We start from the raw sequence: 19,400 nt of genomic DNA on the forward strand, positions 1-19,400 counted from the left end.
TGGGGGGCAGTCAGCGTGCAGCCCCTGACAGCAGCACACTTGCTGGGCTCTACCTCAGCCCTGGCTTCACTGAAACTTCCTCACTCAGATTCGCTGTCCTGTGGGCATCTTTAAATGCAACTCCTCCAAATCTTCTTTGGAACAAGATGGTATTTAAAAAAATAAACAGACGATTAATTCGGGAGGATGTGCCTAATCACTGCCACTCCACGCCACGCTAATTTCTGGTCCACTGACCAGCTGTTCCCTTCACAGGCACAGATCAGGAATCTTGCCTTTAAAACCAGAAGAGCAAGAGGCCGAAGTGAAAACCACCCAAAGGCACAACACGTGCGCATCCCCGTGTGCAGAGCTTGCCGTGGGCTCAGCGGCACGGCGGCTCCCCCCGGGTGCCCTGCGCCGGGGTGCCTGGTCCCAAAGCGTATCACCAGAAGCCAACCAGAAGTTCCCAAGACTCCCAAGTTTTTAGAGACTCCTCCTGCCAAACCCTCTCCACCGCCGTCTGCCCAGGAACCGGGTGCCTCAGGGTGAGTTCCGCGCTACCACTTCCCCGCCCTGGCTGGGACTCCTGGCCCGAGCCTCGGGGCCCCGGGGCACCGACACGAACCTCCCTGCCCTGCCGTCAGCTTTGCACACCTGTGCTGGGGGCCCTGCGTCCTCACCGAAAAGCACAGAACATGAAATCACTCGGTTTTTTTCAGAGAAGAGACGGACAGCCTGAGCAAGCTGCAGAAGAGCAGGGCCCGGGCGGGTAGAGGCTGCTCAGCAGGTGACACAGCCCAGGGCACCGCCAGCCCTGAAGGCAACAGACACCCGCGAGCTGGCCTTGGGGACATAGACGACGTTTTCATCCCCAGCCTCCTTCCCCTCCTAAAAGCCCAGCACCCGCTCTGGCAGGTTCCGTGAGGCCTTCATCCCGGGGGCGCCTGGCTCCATGCGTCAGACCGTGCTGTCCCCACCGGGCCCAGGCTGCCCAGCCTGCCCAGCCGGCCCTGGGCCCCCACGGCTCACCCGCACCAGCAGCCAGCACCGTGGCTCTCGGCTCCTGCCCCTCACACATCACCGCAACCACCCAGACCGCAGTCCTGCCAACAGAACACCCCTGCCGCGCCCTCCTGTGTGGAGATTTTTAAGGATGGACATCAAAACTTCCAGCACTATGCTTAGGAGAAAATTTTATTTTTGGCTTAAAGAGATACACAAAAATAATTCCATTAGACTCCGAAATTGTAATACTGCCAAGTAAACAGTATTGTTCCGCAACTGTGAGGCGTGAAGACAAAGAATGACAGCACTGCTGTGACCATAAGTGTCACTGGGATAACAAAACACACTTAGCGACTTCATTCCCTATTAAACAGGTGCATGGAGACGACTATAAGCAGATATGTGGATGCAACTTATGGACAAACACCTGAGCCTCCCCTTCTGAGCCCCCGGCCGGGTACCTGGGAATCGGGGACAGCAGAGCGGGCAGCCGCAAACCCCAGGCAGCAAGGCGCCGGGACAGGCCTGGACGCGGAGGGGGCTCTCCCTGGCAGGTCGTGCACTCCGGCGTGGCCAGCATCCACCTCGAGTGGCGCTACCTGGGGCTCCCCCAGGGCTGGGGCATGTGGCATGTACAATGGGACAACAGTGCTGACCTCCCATCGGAGGCTCCACTCTGCGTGCTGGGCACTGCAAGGGGCTCTGCACACGTGCTCTTTAACCTCAAAAGGACCCCGCAAGGCCAGCTTTGGTTTGTCTGAGTAGACAATCTATTCGTCATTCACATAAAAGCGCGCAGTAGAGAGCTCCCTCGCATCCCTTTCCTCCGTTCCAGATCACCTGTCCCCAGAGTCACCGGCATGAAGGTTCCTATTTCTCTCCAGAGCGTCTCCGTTCACGGACAAGGCAAACGTGGAGACAAATCCATCCACCCCCTTTCTTCACACCACAGAGCACACGAGGCACCGTGTGCCCTGCTGCTTTCTCACTCAGACACGCATCCATATGGCTGTCTGCACGGGTACCGAGACCTCTTCCCTGTTCTTTCCTAAAGCTGCAGAGCATTCACTCACATGGATGGAAACACGGTCGTTTGTTTTAAAAGTCCCCACCGCTGGACATTTCCGTGGCGCACACGGCCGTTTCCCCGTGTATGAGTCCACCGCAGGATGAATTCCCAGTAACACAGCTGGGGCAAAAGGTATCTACATTTTGATTTTTTTTTTTTTTTTTTTTAAAGATTTTATTTATTTATATGACAGAGAGAGACAGCGAGAACAGGAACACAAGCAGGGGGAGTGGGAGAGGGAGAAGCAGGCTTCCCGCTGAGCAGGGAGCCCGATGCGGGACTCGATCCCAGGACCCCGGGATCGTGACCTGAGCCGAAGGCAGACGCTTAACGACTGAGCCACCCAGGCGCCCTCTACATTTTGATTTTTATAGATATTGCCAAATTACCTCCCACGGAGGACAGAACACTGTATTCTCATCAGCACTGTAAGACACCCGCTTCCCCCTAGGAAGGTAGATATAATCACCGTATTACCACCAGGAAACAGAGGCTCAGAGAGGCCAGGAAACTGGCCTACAGCCCCACTCACTCACCCGCTCACCCACCCGCTCGCTCGTTCATCATTCCTCCATTCTTTCTCGAATGCATTAATGCCAGGCGCTGATACAGCACTGATTACAACAGACAGGCATTCACGTCCAAGTGGGAGGAGAAGACAGTGAGATCTGCAAGATCTGAGGGTGACGAGAGCTGTGGAAAAAAACAAACCAGGGGAGAAGGCACAGTGCTGACGGGGAGGAGGCTGGAGCGCCTTCCGATCTCAGGCGGGAGAGCCTAGCGAGACTGTGCGGGCGGCAAGGGCTAGATGAGCAGGCTGACAGCCTCAGCAGGTAGGCCAAGAGCACGTGGGGAAGAGCATCCTCACGGAAGGAACTGTGGCGACGAGGTGCTGAGGCGGGAGCAGAGCCAGCACTGGGCATCCCAGAGAAGAAGGGAGCCAGAGCAGGCGAACGGACTGGGCAAGGCGGGGCTGCTACTTCCTGCGCCAACAGACACCATCCAAGGCCAGGGCCACTCACATGGGTTCTCAGGACAGGACATGAGCCTGCCTCCGACGCTAAGCCTGGGCAGGAGGCACAACTCTAGGGCTATCTAGTAGAGATTCACTGAATTTAAACAGCTCTGGTTATCATTTGGTTTGGATTTAACAAAATAGGAAGAGAAAAGAAAGCATTTCACTCCCATCTTTCTGATTAAGAAACAAATACCTGTAAACATTGTATTCAATAAAGAACGAAGCCAGTTTCTCACCATAAAGCTGTATTTCTGTTGCTGAAAGTATCTAGTAAAAAAGGTAAAGAATCTTAGTGCCCCATGTTTAGTAACAGGATGACCCTGTTAAGCTTGAATTCTCTAGTACCAGTGGGTCCGTGATCTGGACGCACGGTGACAGAACAGCATCAGCAGAAGCCTGGTCTCTGAGGAGCTCCTGTGCAGACCTGGGGGGGGTGGTGGTGCTGAGAGAAGCGGAGGGTGGGAAGGACTGTGCTGGGAGTGGCTCAGGACAGAGCAGTCCAGGTGGGTGTGGGGACCCATGCAGCACCTGTTTTGGCTGGAGCACCTAAGCAGAGACAGGGAATTAGGTCTGGAATTGTGAGCTGGGGCTCAGGACAGCCAAGTCTCTGGCTAAGGGGCTTTGGACCATGACCTTGAAGCCCTGGGCCACCAATCCCACAGCCCTGAGTGCTTGAAATGTGCCTAAAGTGAGATGTGCTGTGTGTGTAATACACCAGATTCTGAAGACGTGAAAAATTATGGAAACAATCTCATTCATAATTTCGTATTACATATATGTTGAGATAATATTTGGGGTATATAGAGAAAACAAAATCTTAATTTCACCCATTTTTTGCTTATTTAATGTCCTGTTAGAAAATGTAAGATTGCATATGTGGCTCACACTGCATTTCTACCGGCGGTGCAGCTGCAGACAGGGAGGGAGGGAAGGCTTTGGAAGGGGAAGTGACAGACTATCGAGGAATCCCCCCTGGCAGAAGGTACAGAATGGAAGATGGGAGGTGGGAGGCAGGTGGGGAGGAAACAGTTAGGAGGCTGTGACAGCTGTGTGTGGACAAAAAGGTCTGGACAGTGCCCGGTGGCAGCATGGCAAGATGGGCTGTTAACGATGGTTCAGGCTGAGGGGGAGGTGGGGGTGGGGAAGGGGCCTGTGAATTCTCCTGGGCCTGGAGCTTGAGCGACTGCCACACAGAGAAGGCTGGGGTGGGATTATGCTGGGGAGAAACCTAAGTGTCCTCATCTAGCAGGCAGGGGGGACGAGGACACCAGCTGAGAACAGCTGAGAGCCAGATCTGTGACCTAAGATCCCCAAGGAAGGTGCAGTGTGGAAGAAGAGGACAGGGTGACCTCCACTCACAGGGAGCAGGACAAAATTCAGGCAGGCAGAAGGAACATCCAAGGAAACGACCCCGAAGTCCCATGAGGAGAGGAAGGAGCTGATGCTGAGTGACCACCGTGGACCAGGAGCTCTGCGGCATCACAACTGCCCTCCATGTCCTATGATGGAGTCTTTGAGGTTGAGGGTTAGACGGGGGCAGTGACCCCAGCAGGGCCGAGGCAGGCAGAGCAGGAGCAGGGAGGCCTCCTTAGGGGAGCGCAGGAAGCAAGTCTGAGGGACCAAGGGGAGGGGCGGCTGGGGATCCAGGGGAGGAGAGCCCCCTGCTCCCGGGCTGCAGAGGACACGTCCAGGGGACACTGACTGGTAGAGGAGGCAAAGGAGTGGAGGAGAGCGTGAACCCCACTTCCAGGAAACCAGCAGAGGTGGGATGGAGCAGGGCAGGTGCTCAGGGAGGGGGAAAAGGGCAGGGAGGCGGCTGGGGAGGTTCAGCAGTTAAGAGAGTCTCTACGAGGTCACCTTGCTCGCCATTGGGCTTCCATTAAAGACTCAAATTCCAAAATGCTCGGAGCCAATTTCTATAATCACTTTTATAAAAACCAAACACAAAAGCTGGAGACGGATATGCCATCTCTGCATGTCACGGAAGTGGGTTCCCACACCCACGCCTCTCACTAGCCTCTCGCTAATATTAACCGGCAGCCCTGCACAATCCCCACCCCAATTCCGAAGAAAATGTCCCTCTGCTGATACAGATCCAGTAAAATTCAAACACTAAGACTACCATCCCTAATGGCATTAAGAGACAAGATTTTCTAACTATAATAAACTAGTTAAAAGGAAGCAAAAATAGGGGGACCTGGGTGGCTCAGTTGGTTAAGTGACTGCCTTCGGCTCAGGTCATGATCCTGGAGTCCCGGGATCGAGTCCCACCTCGGGCTCCCTGCTCGGCAGGGAGTCTGCTTCTCCCTCTGACCCTCCTCCCTCTCATGCTCTCTGTGTCTCATTCTCTCTCTCGCAAATAAATAAAATCTTAAAAAAAAAAAAAAAAAGCAAAAATAAAAATAAATCTATAACCATGTTAAAGCGTCACTGCTAAGACGAAGCTTTCTAAATCACTTAGTTGTCTTTTTATTTTTTATGTTTTTTGGGGGGAAGGACAGAGTGACAGGGAGAGAGAAACTCAAGCAGACTCTGCACTGAGCGCAGAGCCCAATGCGGGGCTCAATCTCACAACCTTGAGATCACGACCTGAGCCAAAACGAAGAATCGGACACTTAACCAACTGAGCCACCCAGGTGCCCTTAGTTGTCTATTTTTTTTCTACTACTATCAACATGACAAGCAGGAAAAAATTAGGGGGCAGAGGGTATGCATTTTATAATGCAGATATTAATTTGTAACAAAAATACTGAAGCAAACCATTCAAAAACCACAGCAGCTAGGGGGGGAAAGGGGGGGGGGGTGGGGTGGGGGGTGGGGTGGGTGGGAGGGGAGCTATAATGTAGCCACAAGCAAAACTGGCGACTAAGGGCTTCGCTTATGTAAACACATGTAAAGAGAGCTGCTTCCCTCAGGAAGTGCGAGGAGAGGGTATTTCAAAGCCACAGAAAGAAGGATCAAATGTCATTTTATCAATGCTAAAACTTTAAGGAGTAGAGCATTATGTGCTCCTTTCCTTCCTTTGATTAAAAAAAGGAACAACAAAACAAAACTAACAAAATGCCCATAACCACTGTTTTGTCCCAGAACTGGACAGAAGACTGCAAAGCTGGGCCTGGCCCTCCCCGCCCCTGGGGGCACTGGGTGCCAGGAAGGAGAGAGAAGACGCAGCTCGGGCAGGCAAAGGGCGGCCTTGCCTCCCGTGGGCCCTTCAGTTGGATAAGAGGAGACGCGGACCCACCCAGTGTGATGGCCCTGGCCTTGTAGCCCATGATGGGGAACAAAGTCAAGGACAGAGGGTCTCATTACATGTCAGTAATGAAAGAAGCCACGGTGATAAGTACTTCTTGGATTTTACATCTTACCCAACAATCAAAACACACTTGAAAATCCTCTGAAGTTACCATTCTATGGATACAACCCTGAAATAATGACAATTTCTACAAAGACAAACAAGTCTGAGTTCATCATCATCTGCAAATTGTCCCTTTATAATTGCCCCTCCCCAGTACACCATAACCACTAGTAGTAAAGAGTGAGCTCCTCAGCCCTTCGGGGTCCTTCACACGAGGCTGAATGCTGACCGGATGGGGGCCTCTCCTTTCCAGGGAGCTTGCAGAGTGAAGGCACGCTCCATGAGCACTACATACAGAATGCTACAGAGACACTGAGGGCCCAGTGAGAGAGACTGCAGAGAGCAGAGACTTGGGGGACCTGCAGGCGTCACTCCCCCAGGGAGGCTGGAGAGGACCACGCACTTCCTTCCTTCTGGACTGAGTGGGTACAACAGCCAGGCTCTGTAGTGTGACAGGGACACCCGGCCAGGGGGGCGTGACGGGAGCGGGGCTCGCCTCTAACTCCAGTGGCCAGACTGGGAGGTGGAGGTCAGGGGACCTCTGAAGGAAGGTGTGAATCTCCTAGTCTCACCTCACTGAAAAAGTAAAAACTACAAAAACAATAAAGTTAACAGGGAGCACTGGGACTTATAGACGGTGTTTTTCCATCTTCTTTGTCCTTCTATAAACAATCACTAAGAAAAAAATTTTTTTTAATTTTTTAGTTAATGGAGGGAAAAAATCACCTTTTAAGATACACTTGACTCCCAGATAGAAATTTTCATCTATCTTTAATGTCAGGTGGATTTCTAGACTCTAAAATTCCATTCCATCCATCCATCTGCCCATGCAAACATCTGCTGTATTTCCATGGGCCAGGAACGTGGAGAAGGGAGGCAAAGGTGGAAGAATCAGCACGGGGCGTGTGCACACGTACACACACGTGCAACGGGCAGCTGAGAGAAGCGCCCGGTGAGTGAGACACACACGGGACCTATGTGATAAGCTGTTCTCCGTCCTCTGCTCTACACACATTCATTTTCTGCCTGGGCTGTCCTGGAAACTTACTGGCTTCTCCTTCAAAACTGCTGGGATCTCCCCTTCCAAGAAGCCCTTCCTTGCACCCCCAGGTGGGAGGTGCTCCGGGGGCTTCCCCTCAACCTGCAAACTCTGCTGAGCATCCCCCAAGGGCTCACTCTCCCAGCCCTGTGCTCAACAACTCTCCTCACCTCTTTCCGGTGGGTGATGTTCTCACCCACTTTGGGGGGGGGAGGGGAAAGGCAGGGAGGCGGTCAGGCTCAAGGCTCAAGGCTCAAGGCTCAAGGCTCAAGGCTCTGCGTTCTGAGCCACGGAGCTGAGTCTCTAAGTTACAGGGAATAAACGGACTGTTGTGAGTGCCCCTTTGGAGGCCACATGACGGGCCGGCCAGAGCCTTGGAGGACAGTCAGCACCACAGACCTTTCATCTCATCTCGGATGGGATGAGTATTTACACGCCAAACTCCCGGATTTTCACCCCTGGTTTTGGACTCCTACCGGCCTCTGGAGCTTGGTCAAGTACAGAACGGAACTTGGATCTTCCCCTCCACTCCAAGCCTGCTCCTTCCCCAGTCCTCCCCAGTGCGGGAGGGACAGCCAGAAACCCACCAAACTGCAAGCGGCAGCCATGGGGATTTTCAGACACCAACCTGATGGCACGGCGCTCCGGTCTCACGGCCTCCTTCACGCCACCCTCCCTGGGGACACGGCCGCCCCTCCACTCTCCCGGCCCCGGCTGCTTTCCCACTGCAGGCCTTCGCCTGCTCCCCCTTCTGGGAAATGCTCCGCCTTGGGCTGGACCTGGCCGGCCGCCTCCGCGTGGGAGGCCCTGCCTAGAGCACGACACCTCCTTCAAGAGAAGCTCTCCGCCACCCGTTCCTCTCCCTGACTCCCCGGGCCTCTGCCTCCTCATACGCCACACGTCAGCATCTGCCCTAAGCGTGCGTGAGGGGTGCTACTTTTGACACGTCTCTCCCTCTCTCTCAGGGTGACTCAGAGCAGGCCCGAGTGGGCACACAGTAGGCAAACCAAGGTCTGTCGCCTGGATGAGACATGGCCACTGCTCTCGTCCCAGCCGTCAGCTCTCACGCGAGCAGATACCAGCCTCCTCACTGGTCTTGCCACCCTTGCCACTCTCTCTTCATTCCAATCCACCTTCCACAGTGCTGACAAGCGTTCTAAAGGACATGCTTAACACACTCACCCCCTTGATTAAAAGCCCCAAACTGCCCTTACAGCCTCCAGCATCAGATCCAAATTTCTTAGTATGTCAAGGCATCTACAGTCTGGTTCCAATGTATCCGTCGGCTCCAACCCCTGCGTCTCTGAGGCCTGCACGCTGACTTGGTCACGCATGGCCACCCAACGCTCCTCTGCACACCAAGCAGTTTTCTCCAGCTCTGAGAGCCTCTCTCACACTTCCCCAACCTCCTGTGCATCTTTCAAGACCCAGATTAAAGTGTCACCTTCTGGAAATCTCAGACTTCCTCCACCGAACTTAACTTCTGCTTTATGATATTGGATACATGCTGAAGAATACGGTGAACACATATCCCCTGGAACTTTGTTCCTAACACTCTGATAACATGCCCCAGTGCCCCACCTGTCCACCTTACTGAACTGTGAGCTCCTGAGGGTGTACACAAGGGCCCAGCCATCCGGCGACCACACATGGTGGGGCTTATAGTCTGTGACCAGGGAGCCCTTGTGGAAGTAATTTCCACCTCTGTCGTCAGCTTACTACCTGCCTGGACAACTCACTTACCTTCTCTTTGACTATTTCCTCTCTGTAAGATGAAAAAAGCAGCCTGACCAACAATGCAGGGGACAAATTTATAAAACAGTCTGAAACCTCTAACTCTCATACCAAGGCAAAGCATGGCGTGATGACGGCTTCAATCACCATTCAGGCACGCTCACAGAAACAGACCTCTGATGACCCTTGCTCTTAGACATCCTGACCAAAACCTGATGAACATGGCAGCCACACAGCCATGGCAATCGATTTCAGCCTCAGCTGGCATTTAACCCTGCAGAGTCCTACAGGGTGAACAGCCATTTTTCAAATAAACTACAAGACGAGTAGGAGACAAGTCGTGCTGAAATCACTGAGTGACGAGCTGCCTCCTAGCCTGCAATCCCCGTTGCTGTCCGGGGCAAGGCATGGATCTGGCTGATGCGTCCAAGTGCTCTCGGGGCCCCGAGACTCCTGCCTCCCCCGTGATGACACACAAGCCCCTCTTGTTCTCCGAGCGGCATTGTGTGCCATCCTCAGCCGGAGCAGCCTCCCGATCTCGTTTACCAGCAGCCCTTCCCCCTCAATAACACGCCCCCTACCTGCGTACAAACAAAACCCCACAAGGACTCCAAATTCAGTTTCCGGTGACAGTGCAGAGAAGAACGGTTACTCCCCCACAACCGCCACCAGGAGAAAAAAAAAATTCATTCAGCTACTGGGTAATCCCTTCCCCAGATATTATTAGTAAAAGACTTAGGTAAATAAAACAGTTTTCTGCTTCAGACTTATTTTTAACAGAAACTGGGATAAATACTTTTCTTCTAGAGTTTTGCCAATCCACATGGCAAGTTCTGTTTCTGGTCAAGCCAGATGCAACTAGAAGAGGAGATGGCGTGGTTCAAGAGATCTCACCAAATCCACTGGCAATGCCAGACAGAAGCACCGTGGATGGGGACCGGTTGTGTAGTCAGCACGGGCCACGCACTGTTAAAGAATCCGAATTTTAACTGCAATTTGTGAACTTGAATATTCTTGCCCAAACAAAATTATTTCTTATGAACCAGAACCTATAATGCACTTCTGTTCCAAGTTCATGACATCAAAACCAGACAACAGCACACCACCACCTGCCCTTCCTGAGAGAGGGATCCCACATGACCTGACCCTTGTCATGTTGGGCCGGGGTCACCAGCTGACACTGGGACCCAGGGCTTCTAAGTCAGCAAGCCCACCGCATCTTTTCTGTTTGCTGGGAAAGCCACCCTGAAACAGAGGAGAGAGTACAGCGAATCTGCCATGGCAACTCTGGGGGCCGAAAAGCCCCCGTGACAGCTTTACCACACTACCTCTCCGGCGACTTCTACGGGTCACATTTAACAGTTCTGACATGTTCCTGAACACACAGCTCACATACTCAGGCTCCTTTCAGAACAAAACTGGAGATGCCAGAAACCCAGCACATGCTTATCACTAGCAAAAACTATGTCATGTGATCCAATTTTAATTGCCAGGATTTCAAATATGTCAAAGGTGATTTTATAGCAAATATTTCCAAGAGAAAGAAAACTACCCCTTAGCCAAATACCTGTCAAATACAGACACAAAAGCCTGAGCTACCATTTAAGTGGCCTAAGGGATTATTATCAAGTTCTTTGATCTGCATGAAATTTTCTGGTGATGTGAACAAGGTCTAAAATTCTGTATCTTCTTATTTAAATTATAAATATCAAGTGACAGTTTCATCCCTGTCTCCATTATAAAAGAGTTTTAAAGCACCTGCTATAGACACCTGAGCATGCGCCATAAAAAAATGCACAGAACAGTTACCCCAAGGAAGAACAGGTATAAGTCAACAAGTTAATTCACCACATTTAACCGGGTAAGACTAGGTAGGACAGTTGAGAGAATGAAAAATGGGCTTAGCTCGACGTGTAAAATAAGGCCCACAGCCCTTGGTAAGAACGTATAAATTCTTAAAGGGATTCTTAACAGCTAAGACAGGGTGCTACTTACTTCCTCATTAAATAGTTTGCTAGTTTCTTTTTTGATTGGATCTATAAGCTGGACTTGGCCTGCGGAAAAGCCCACTAGGAGAGAGACACTTTCTGCTGTGGCTGTTAGGTGGTTGAAGTCATGACAAGTAGGCTGTGTTCCTTTGTATATCCTTTTATCTATTGGTTTACTCAAGTCAGCAGCCTGGAGGAGAAAGAGAAAAATACATACGGTAAACAGCACATTGAGATGAGAAATCTAATAGTTACACTATTTTATACTCCAATATGATGTTCAATCTTAAAAACAAAGGTATATCTTGTAAAAGCACTTTCATATACATTAGCCAATTTGATATTGTTAGACTATTCATAATATGTTCATAACTATTACTTCCACATCTTATTCTTCAAATATCTTTAACAAAAACTCCTGGACTTCAGGAGGAAAAATCCTTGAAGTACTAAATTCAGTATTTGCACAATGCATTCATTCCAAGCAATTTCTAACAGAGTTCCTCTAACCACATAAAAACTCAGCTTGCAAATAGATCTATAGCAACTAAATGCTCATTGGTGAGTTACCTGTAGCCCAGGGGTTCTCAAAGTGTGGTCCCCAGACCAGCGGTGGCGGCAGCAGCATCACCTTGGAAACTCAGAAATGCAAATTCTCAAGCCCCACCCCAGACCAAAAGAATCCGAAACTACAGAGGTGGGCCTAGCAAGCCTTCCAGGGGATTCGATGCCCACTCAGATTTGAGAACCACTGCTGCAGCCAATTATAAGCAGGTGCCTTCTTACTGGGCCCCAGTCCCTCTTCTGCACCAGCATTCAGGTACCTTTCACTTACTGAGTCCACACTCAGAGTGCGCGACATGCATCATCTTTAAACCTTACAATGATCCTTCAAAGTAGAGAACATTCCCCCATTTTACAGATGAGAAAACAAGTTTAGGGAAGTTAAATAACTCAGCCAAGGTCACCCACCATACCTACCTAAGTAAGTGGCTGGATGTAGAAACCAGGATGGGGAGAACACACACCCACATACCCCAAAGTCAGAAGCAAATGACCTCCGACTTGGGCCAAAAAGTGATTTTTCAGTATGCCTCCTCGTAAATCCCTAAAGCGGAACTTTTTTCTTCATGAGAAATGTTCTATGCGATCTAATGCGCCGGGCTGATGTGGAAATTAAGGACGCCACCCTCCAGCCTTAGTGGAAAGTCACAGGTGCGGACAACCAGGTTCCTAAGCGCGTCCTCGGACACGACCACTGGGGCCACAAGAGCTGACCAACCCCTGAGTTAGGTTCTGAAGATTTCTTTCTTTCAAAGAGGCCTGTGACATTGTGCTGAGGATTCTAATGTTTCGCTTTCCAAATAACAAAGTAGAGTAGAAAAAGAGGACCTCAAAATTACAGGCATCTTTGTTTGAGCAAACTCCAAACCCAAACATTTGGAAGTCTGGACCCGAGTGGAACATGCACTCTGAGAGCCCAGGGCAGAGGAATGAGGATACATGCCATGCAGACACTCTCCCAGCCTCACCTCAGTTAAAACGGAGATGAGAATCTCTGTCCTACCAACCTCATGGGATTGTCTGGAGGATGAAATAAGAGAATATGTACATGAAAGAAGCTTGAAAAATGTAATATAAAGTACGATACATAACACAGGGAAGTCCTGACTTTGCAGCAGGGGAAAATGGGCCAGTGGAGAAGGGAGGAAGTGCTGAGGTCGGCTGAAGGCTATGCCCAGCAGGTGTACGAGGGCGCTACAGGGGCCAGAGAAAGCCGCCTCTGCCTGCCGAAAGCAACAGGACAGGAACAGGCCGACTGACAGAAGCTGCTCCCGGGCTGGGCTCTAGAGGCAGGGAAAAAGAAGCCAGGCTAAGGGACCTTAGCAAATCATTTCAGAGCAAAGACAGTATCAGCAAATGTCAAAAGAGCTCAAAACAGAAAGTAAAAGACACTGGCAGCTAGCGACAAAAACCAAATCTGAAATATGAACAATTAAATTATTACATGATCTCTGTATCAGCATATATAACTCTTGGAGAATTTTTTTTAAGTTTGCTTAGGGTACTTCCTCCTTAAGAAACATACCTAAAATTATGCACAAAACTATAAAAATCAATTCAAAGGCAAGCCAAAAATTACAGAGAAAACATACCAATATAAATTAAATGAGCAAAAGGACATCCAGTGGTTCTCAGAAACAACAGAGGAAGTAAAAGCACCCGTTTTTCCGAATATTGCTACTAGTGTAGAGTTAAACTTACAGATTGCTTACAGTAACTACATTAGCTCAGTTCTTGGTATATTTATTGTACATCCTGGCCTCCTAATAAGGAACTTTACTGAAAAGATGTCATCTGTAAATTGATCCACATGTATTTTAAATGCCAACTGAAAGACTACTTTTACTCTTAAATCATGTAAATACTCCTAAAATATCCTGTTTACTAATCTGCTTAATAACTTTCTTCCCAGACCAGGGTTCTCAAACTGTACCAGGCCATGCCAGCCTGCTGGTCGGCAGCAAGATTAAGTACAAAGACGGAGAATAAGCATTCAGAAACTTCTTTGGCAATCGGAAAGGATAACTTTGTATCTGTTGACTCTAATAATAAAAATTAGAATTTGTATTCTGCATGTCTTTTTCAGTTTTGTTTCCCAGTAATTCTTTTTTTTTTTTCAATTTCAGAAAAGTATCAGTCCAGATAGACTGGAAATTTTAACAACTGGTCCTTCAACACTGGTGAGAAGCACTGTCCTTGGAGGCACCAAAGTAAACTGAGGCCTAAGAAACACTCAGAGTATCTCTTATCTAAGGTCACTCCCTGTCCCCAACCCCCAAGGGCACCAATCCTCCTAGAGCAGCTCAAGTCCCTCCAAGCAACATGGCCCCTCCATGTAGCAAGCAGCAATTATTGTGAAGCCCTAAGTGACCGCTAGGTGTGTGCCCATAAGAAAGTTGACTTCTGAGAAACCCATGGACTCCACTGCTGGTGCCTGAGCTCTGGAGCCCAAGACCAGGGCGAGAAAGTCAGGTTACCAGTGGCTGCCTTCAATTTGAACGGTGCCGTCATCTCTGTCCCATCTTGTCCTCTTTCTTCTGCACCCAATCACCAAGTTCGATCTCTTTTCCAATTGATGTGTCGCTGCCCTATTTCTTCTTCCTCCTCTTCCTCTCTTCTTTGGGGGTGGAGGGGTGCCAACATGGACACTGAACTCACACACCTTTGAGTAGCAGTAATAACCACCTGAGCCAGCCATGCCTCTCCTGCACGGGGTCATCAGAGGGCTTCCCAGGGAGAAGCAGTCTGGTAGAAGGAGAAAGAACCCAGACTCTGGAGCCAGGCAGGCCCAGATTCAAACCCTGCCTTCCCTCTGGGTAGATGGGTGGCCCGGGCAAGGTGCTCCTTTCCTCTCAGAGAACAAAGTGCCCAGCCCCACCGCCAGGCAGTGGTGAGGCCCACTAAGAATGGATCTACAAAGCACAGGGTGTGCAGGCGCACTCGAAGGGCAGCTACCATTGTGAATCTGTCCCTGTCACACCCTACCTCTCTGGGCAAATGCTTCAGGAGCTTCCTGACTTCCACCACACAGGAGCATGAAGTCCACCTGTGGAACACTTGCTGGGCACCAGGAGGTTCACATTCACAACTCTCACCTCACAGCCCCCCACAGGGGGCACTGATCCCACCCACCCGCCATCCTCCGAGGAGGAACCGGAACCGGGAAGGGATTCAGGCCTCCCGGGCCCGGCTCCAGCACTCTACAGCCCCTGCCCTCCAGCCTCTGCTTGCCCTCCCCCCCGTAGTCCTGAGTGTGCTGCAGGCACAACAGCCCGTCTCCTGGCTCCAGGAGGTCGCTCTCCTGGTTGGGATGGGGGAATTTTACCCAGTGGTTCAAGCCCCACCTCCAACAAGCTTTTTCCCAACCAACTTTGGGTTGGCTCCTTTATCTCAATTCTAGAAGTCTTTAATTCGTTCCACAAAATTAAGTATTTAATCACTTACATGATTACAGTATTGTTTTATGTCTGTTATCAATTACCATAAAATTACAATTACAATAAAAACTCCTTTAAGGAGCAGAACTTCTTTATTAAATAGTTACCCCTGTATTATTCCACAAAATCAGCTTTTACGTTTCAGCTTTCTGGTAAATTCCACATAAAGAGGTTACAGACACTTGAGATTTTTTTAATGCGCCTGCATCCTAATGATTGCCAGTTACCTGAATTCTTAAGCATGAATTTATAGAACATATTTTTTTAAAAATCTTACCAATGTTAAGAATTAGATCACATTTGGTTACTCAGCCCCAGTAGAGTGCCCAGTCTGTCACAGTGCTGTCTGTTGAACAAATGAAACTGCAACTATTCCAATTTTTTCAGGTAAGATTAAACTGTATCTTATGCTCATTTGTTTCTGCATAAGGAGTTACTGATTACAAATAATCTGTCAGTGTCTCGTTCTCAATAGAAAAATTTTAAATGATGGTTTAAAGTTCCTACCACAGACACAAGCTGATTATCAAAATCCTTGATCAGTAAGTACAAACAATAATGTGACGTTTCCCTTTCCAGCACTACAAAGGTCTGCAAAAGCAGCCCTCTTATTCCAGCTCACATCTTCACCCCAGACCCGTGCCTGGCCTGCTGCGGAATGCCCAGCGAAAGGAAAGCCCGCACCGGTTCAATGGGCCTGCTCACACTGCCCTTAGCGGAACTCAGAGGAGACATGTGGGCCTGTGCCGAGCCCTCTTCATAGAACCTGCTACCTGATACTCCTGAGTGCCCAGAAGCATTTGGTGTGGTATGGAAAATATCTCAAAAGACCTCTTTTGAAAAAAGGATGTCAGATGATGATATGGGGGTGGGGGGGGCAGTGTTGGTAATAAAGGTGGACTTTATTTTCCCTACATTTACATTCCCTCCCCATCCAAAAATCACTTCAAAAACCAGTCCCACAGAACTTGCCAGAAAAGACTCCTTCCAACCCATTTCTACCCACATCCAACTAATTCTACACATGATGCCACGTTCATCTTCATGAAGCTTTAGGTCACTCTCCCACTTAAAACCTCCATGGCTCTGCCCTAACACTGGCTGAATTCCTCGGCTTGCACTCACAGGCCTTTCCAACATGGACCTCATCATCCCCTCCCCTTCACACGTTTCCTCCAAAAACACTTGTTCACACACTGCCTGTTCTCTTTATACCTTCTTACTTTTTCCTTACACTCCTTCTTTCACTTAGAATACCTTCCCTATGCGCAGTCTCCATACAAATTCTGCTCCCAGCAGCACAAATGTCATGACTTCCTGCTCTCACCTCTGGGAAGCAGGCTTTCACCTGACCGTCACCGAGTGCCTATCACTAATGTTAACTGTATTCCATATATCATGAAAGTCCAGCTCATTTTAAAAACAACAAAAAAGTCAGGAGGCTGCTGAGTCACTGAAGGCCTGAATGAATTAATCAAAAATAGCTGGAGCAGCCCCAGGGACATCAAAGGTCTCCGTTATGCGATCTGAAAATCAGAAGAGAATGGATATCATGCTTTCCATTAGCATTCCTCTTGACCACATCTCAGATACCAAAATAAGAGCCAAAAATGAGCAAGCGATTACTTCCAGGGCCACAAAGAATCACCTACTTGGAAAGAAGGGGAACATCTGGAGTCCGACCTTAAGACTTGGGATGCAAAATAAACCACATTACAGAGACCGTTCCAGTTTTTCTGGGAGACTTTCCACCTAGTCAGGGTTTGGGTCTCCAGTGCGTGCAAGGGATGAGTCCACAGTCTGGGGCTGGACCACAACCAGCTGGTCATCCTGGGGAAAAGCTGAAGCCTTCCGAGTCCCAGGCACGAATGAAAATGAGACTGGCCATTCAGAGCTGAGATATGTTCACTTTGTGAACAAAGTTCAATGTACTATTCAACCAAAATGTTCTTCACCATAGTGGAAAACACCCGGCGCTAGGGACAAAAATACCAAACAGCGATTTCCAAACGTCTTCATGCTCACACCGCACGTGCAGGTGAGCAGTTTAGCATTCAGGTACCATCAGCTGTAAGACACGACACAGGTGCCAACTCTACAGTCCAACCTACCTGCCCTGACGCAGGAACAAAACAGGCTGACCGTGCGAAACACCCATACAGTCCATCTTTCTCATAGTTTCTTCAGCCACACCCAAAATATCTGCATAATTGGCACGAATGGTATTTAAACAGTCTAACACTGATTTAAAAATATGTATCAGGGGTAATAAGGAATCCATCAGGTTTGGAATCTCTTATCCCAGTAGGGGGAAGAAAGTGTCAATCGTACAATTGTACAATCAACAGTTTCAGTGTTTCAAAAAGGACAGAAATTCTTTTGCCTTATTCACCACTCTATCTCCAACACCTAATAGAAGGCCTGGCATATAAATGGTATCATTAATATTTATTGCAGAAATGAAACAACTTCGAAAATGGAAGGAAAAAGTCCCACAGCCAGCAAACATGAAAGCAAATATGTGATCCTTCTGCTGACCAAACCCTGATTAACAACTAATGCTTTCTTGGGTGCCCATCTGTGAAAGAAAACAATCTGTAAGCCAATACTGGTAAGTCACTTTACAGTTTACAAAGCACCTGTGCGCATTGGTTCTTCTGGCCCTTGTTGTAAACCCGTGCCCTGAGGACGACTGCTACTCGAATTTCATAAATAGGTAAACGGAATCAGCTGTCAAAAGGAAGCAAGTGGTGAGCCCAGCGGTCTCGATGCCAGCCCCTGAGCTCCTGCCCATGTGCCATGCTACCGACAGGGTGACCTGCGAGGTAGCGCCTAGCGCTGAAATCCCATCACTGTGTGACTCCAGGCGCCTGCGCTTGCTGAGGTGGGAATCAAATATGCCAGCCCTGATCCGTGTGGCCCAGATTCCAGACCTACCTTCTCAATGCTATTTACCTCGCAGGCCTGTTTGATTAAAATGGAGTAACAGGTTAGAGTCCCAAGATTAATGCCTGGCACTTCAAAGGCACTTGAGAAAAGTCAGTTCTCCTCTTTGAAACTCTATTTCCCCTTCAGCAGACATAAGGATTTGCTGCTTATCACAGACAGGCTTTGACAATCCTCATCACTCATTAGTACCTTCAAAGAAATATAAATAAGGAAAACAGAGATCATTCTTTCTGCCCTAAATTTCCTGCCCTAAATTTTCCGGAGAAGGACAACAGCAGAAGCCAAGTTTTAAGCATGTTTTCCTTTCAATGTAATTTTCCAGAACAAGATCCCTCCTTCCTCCTCAGACACACAGCACACGCCCATCAGACCCCCTCCCATGACTAAACACAAATCATGGGTATGTCATTCGCTAGCATGCGTCTGCGAGGCTCTGGCCCTGGAATGAGTACGCACCACCCCCAGCTCAGAGCTCCTGTCGTGTGTGTGTGTGTGCTCGGCAGCAGCCAGGCCATGAAGCCAGACATCATCAGAAGAGAGGCAAATGAGGTGTAAAAGGCGAGGGGCCCACGTGTATGTCGCTCCAGAACGGGAAGAGGTGGCCATTCACAGAAGGCACAGACGTTCAGTGAGGGGCGCCTGGGCGGCTCAGTCGTTAAGTGTCTGCCTTCAGCTCAGGTCATGATCCCAGGGTTCTGGGATCGAGCCCCGCATTGGGCTCCCTGCTTGGCGGGAAGCCTGCTTCTCCCTCTCCCACTCCCCCTCCTTGTGTTCCCTCTCTCGCTGTCTCTCTGTCAAATAAATAAATAAAATCTTAAAAAAAAAAAAAAAAAGATGTTCAGTGAACTTTTGCAGCAACAATCTGTGGACCTGCTTACTATTCTCCACAGGAGCAGGCCAAACGCCCTCTCTGGAGCCCTGATGGGTGGGCGGGAAGCAGGACTGAGCCCACCGGCCCAGCACTCAGTCAAAGACCTGCTCAACCAACAAGCTTCTGCTGCCATCAGAGTCATTTTTTGCCCAAGGCAGCCTGTCACTTAGAAACTGCTCGCTATGGAAAACTGACTGCTCTTCCCTCCGATAGTTTTTAAAAACCAAACTTAATTAGCCGCTAACTGCCACCTCTTCACCAGCTCTTCATGTTGAGGGGAAGCCCCAGTTCAGGTGAGGCCTCTCCCCACCCCGTGAAATACTGCAGAGAGCTGTGGTGGTGCGTCCTGCAGGCTAACGGGGCACTGAGTTCTTCATTAAGGAGAAACT

General features: G+C 49.5%; 1 protein-coding gene across 6 annotated transcripts in view; it reads right to left on the reverse strand.

Annotated features, from left to right (window-relative positions):
* WDR20 (WD repeat domain 20) overlaps nt 1-19,400 on the reverse strand; it is a 62,048-nt gene that overhangs the window by 11,698 nt on the left and 30,950 nt on the right. For 3 of the 6 annotated variants that reach the window (XM_044918452.1, XM_021679702.1, XM_044918451.1), the window contains exon 2: nt 11,198-11,380. The exons of the other annotated variants lie outside the window; for them this stretch is intronic. In XM_044918452.1, the coding sequence (XP_044774387.1) occupies nt 11,198-11,380 (183 nt within the window). The remainder of the gene's footprint in view (nt 1-11,197; nt 11,381-19,400) is intronic. 6 annotated transcript variants of the gene reach the window in all.

The sequence above is a fragment of the Neomonachus schauinslandi genome, chromosome 9 (genome assembly GCF_002201575.2).
Source record: "Neomonachus schauinslandi chromosome 9, ASM220157v2, whole genome shotgun sequence".
Classification (NCBI taxonomy): Eukaryota; Metazoa; Chordata; class Mammalia; order Carnivora; family Phocidae; genus Neomonachus; species Neomonachus schauinslandi.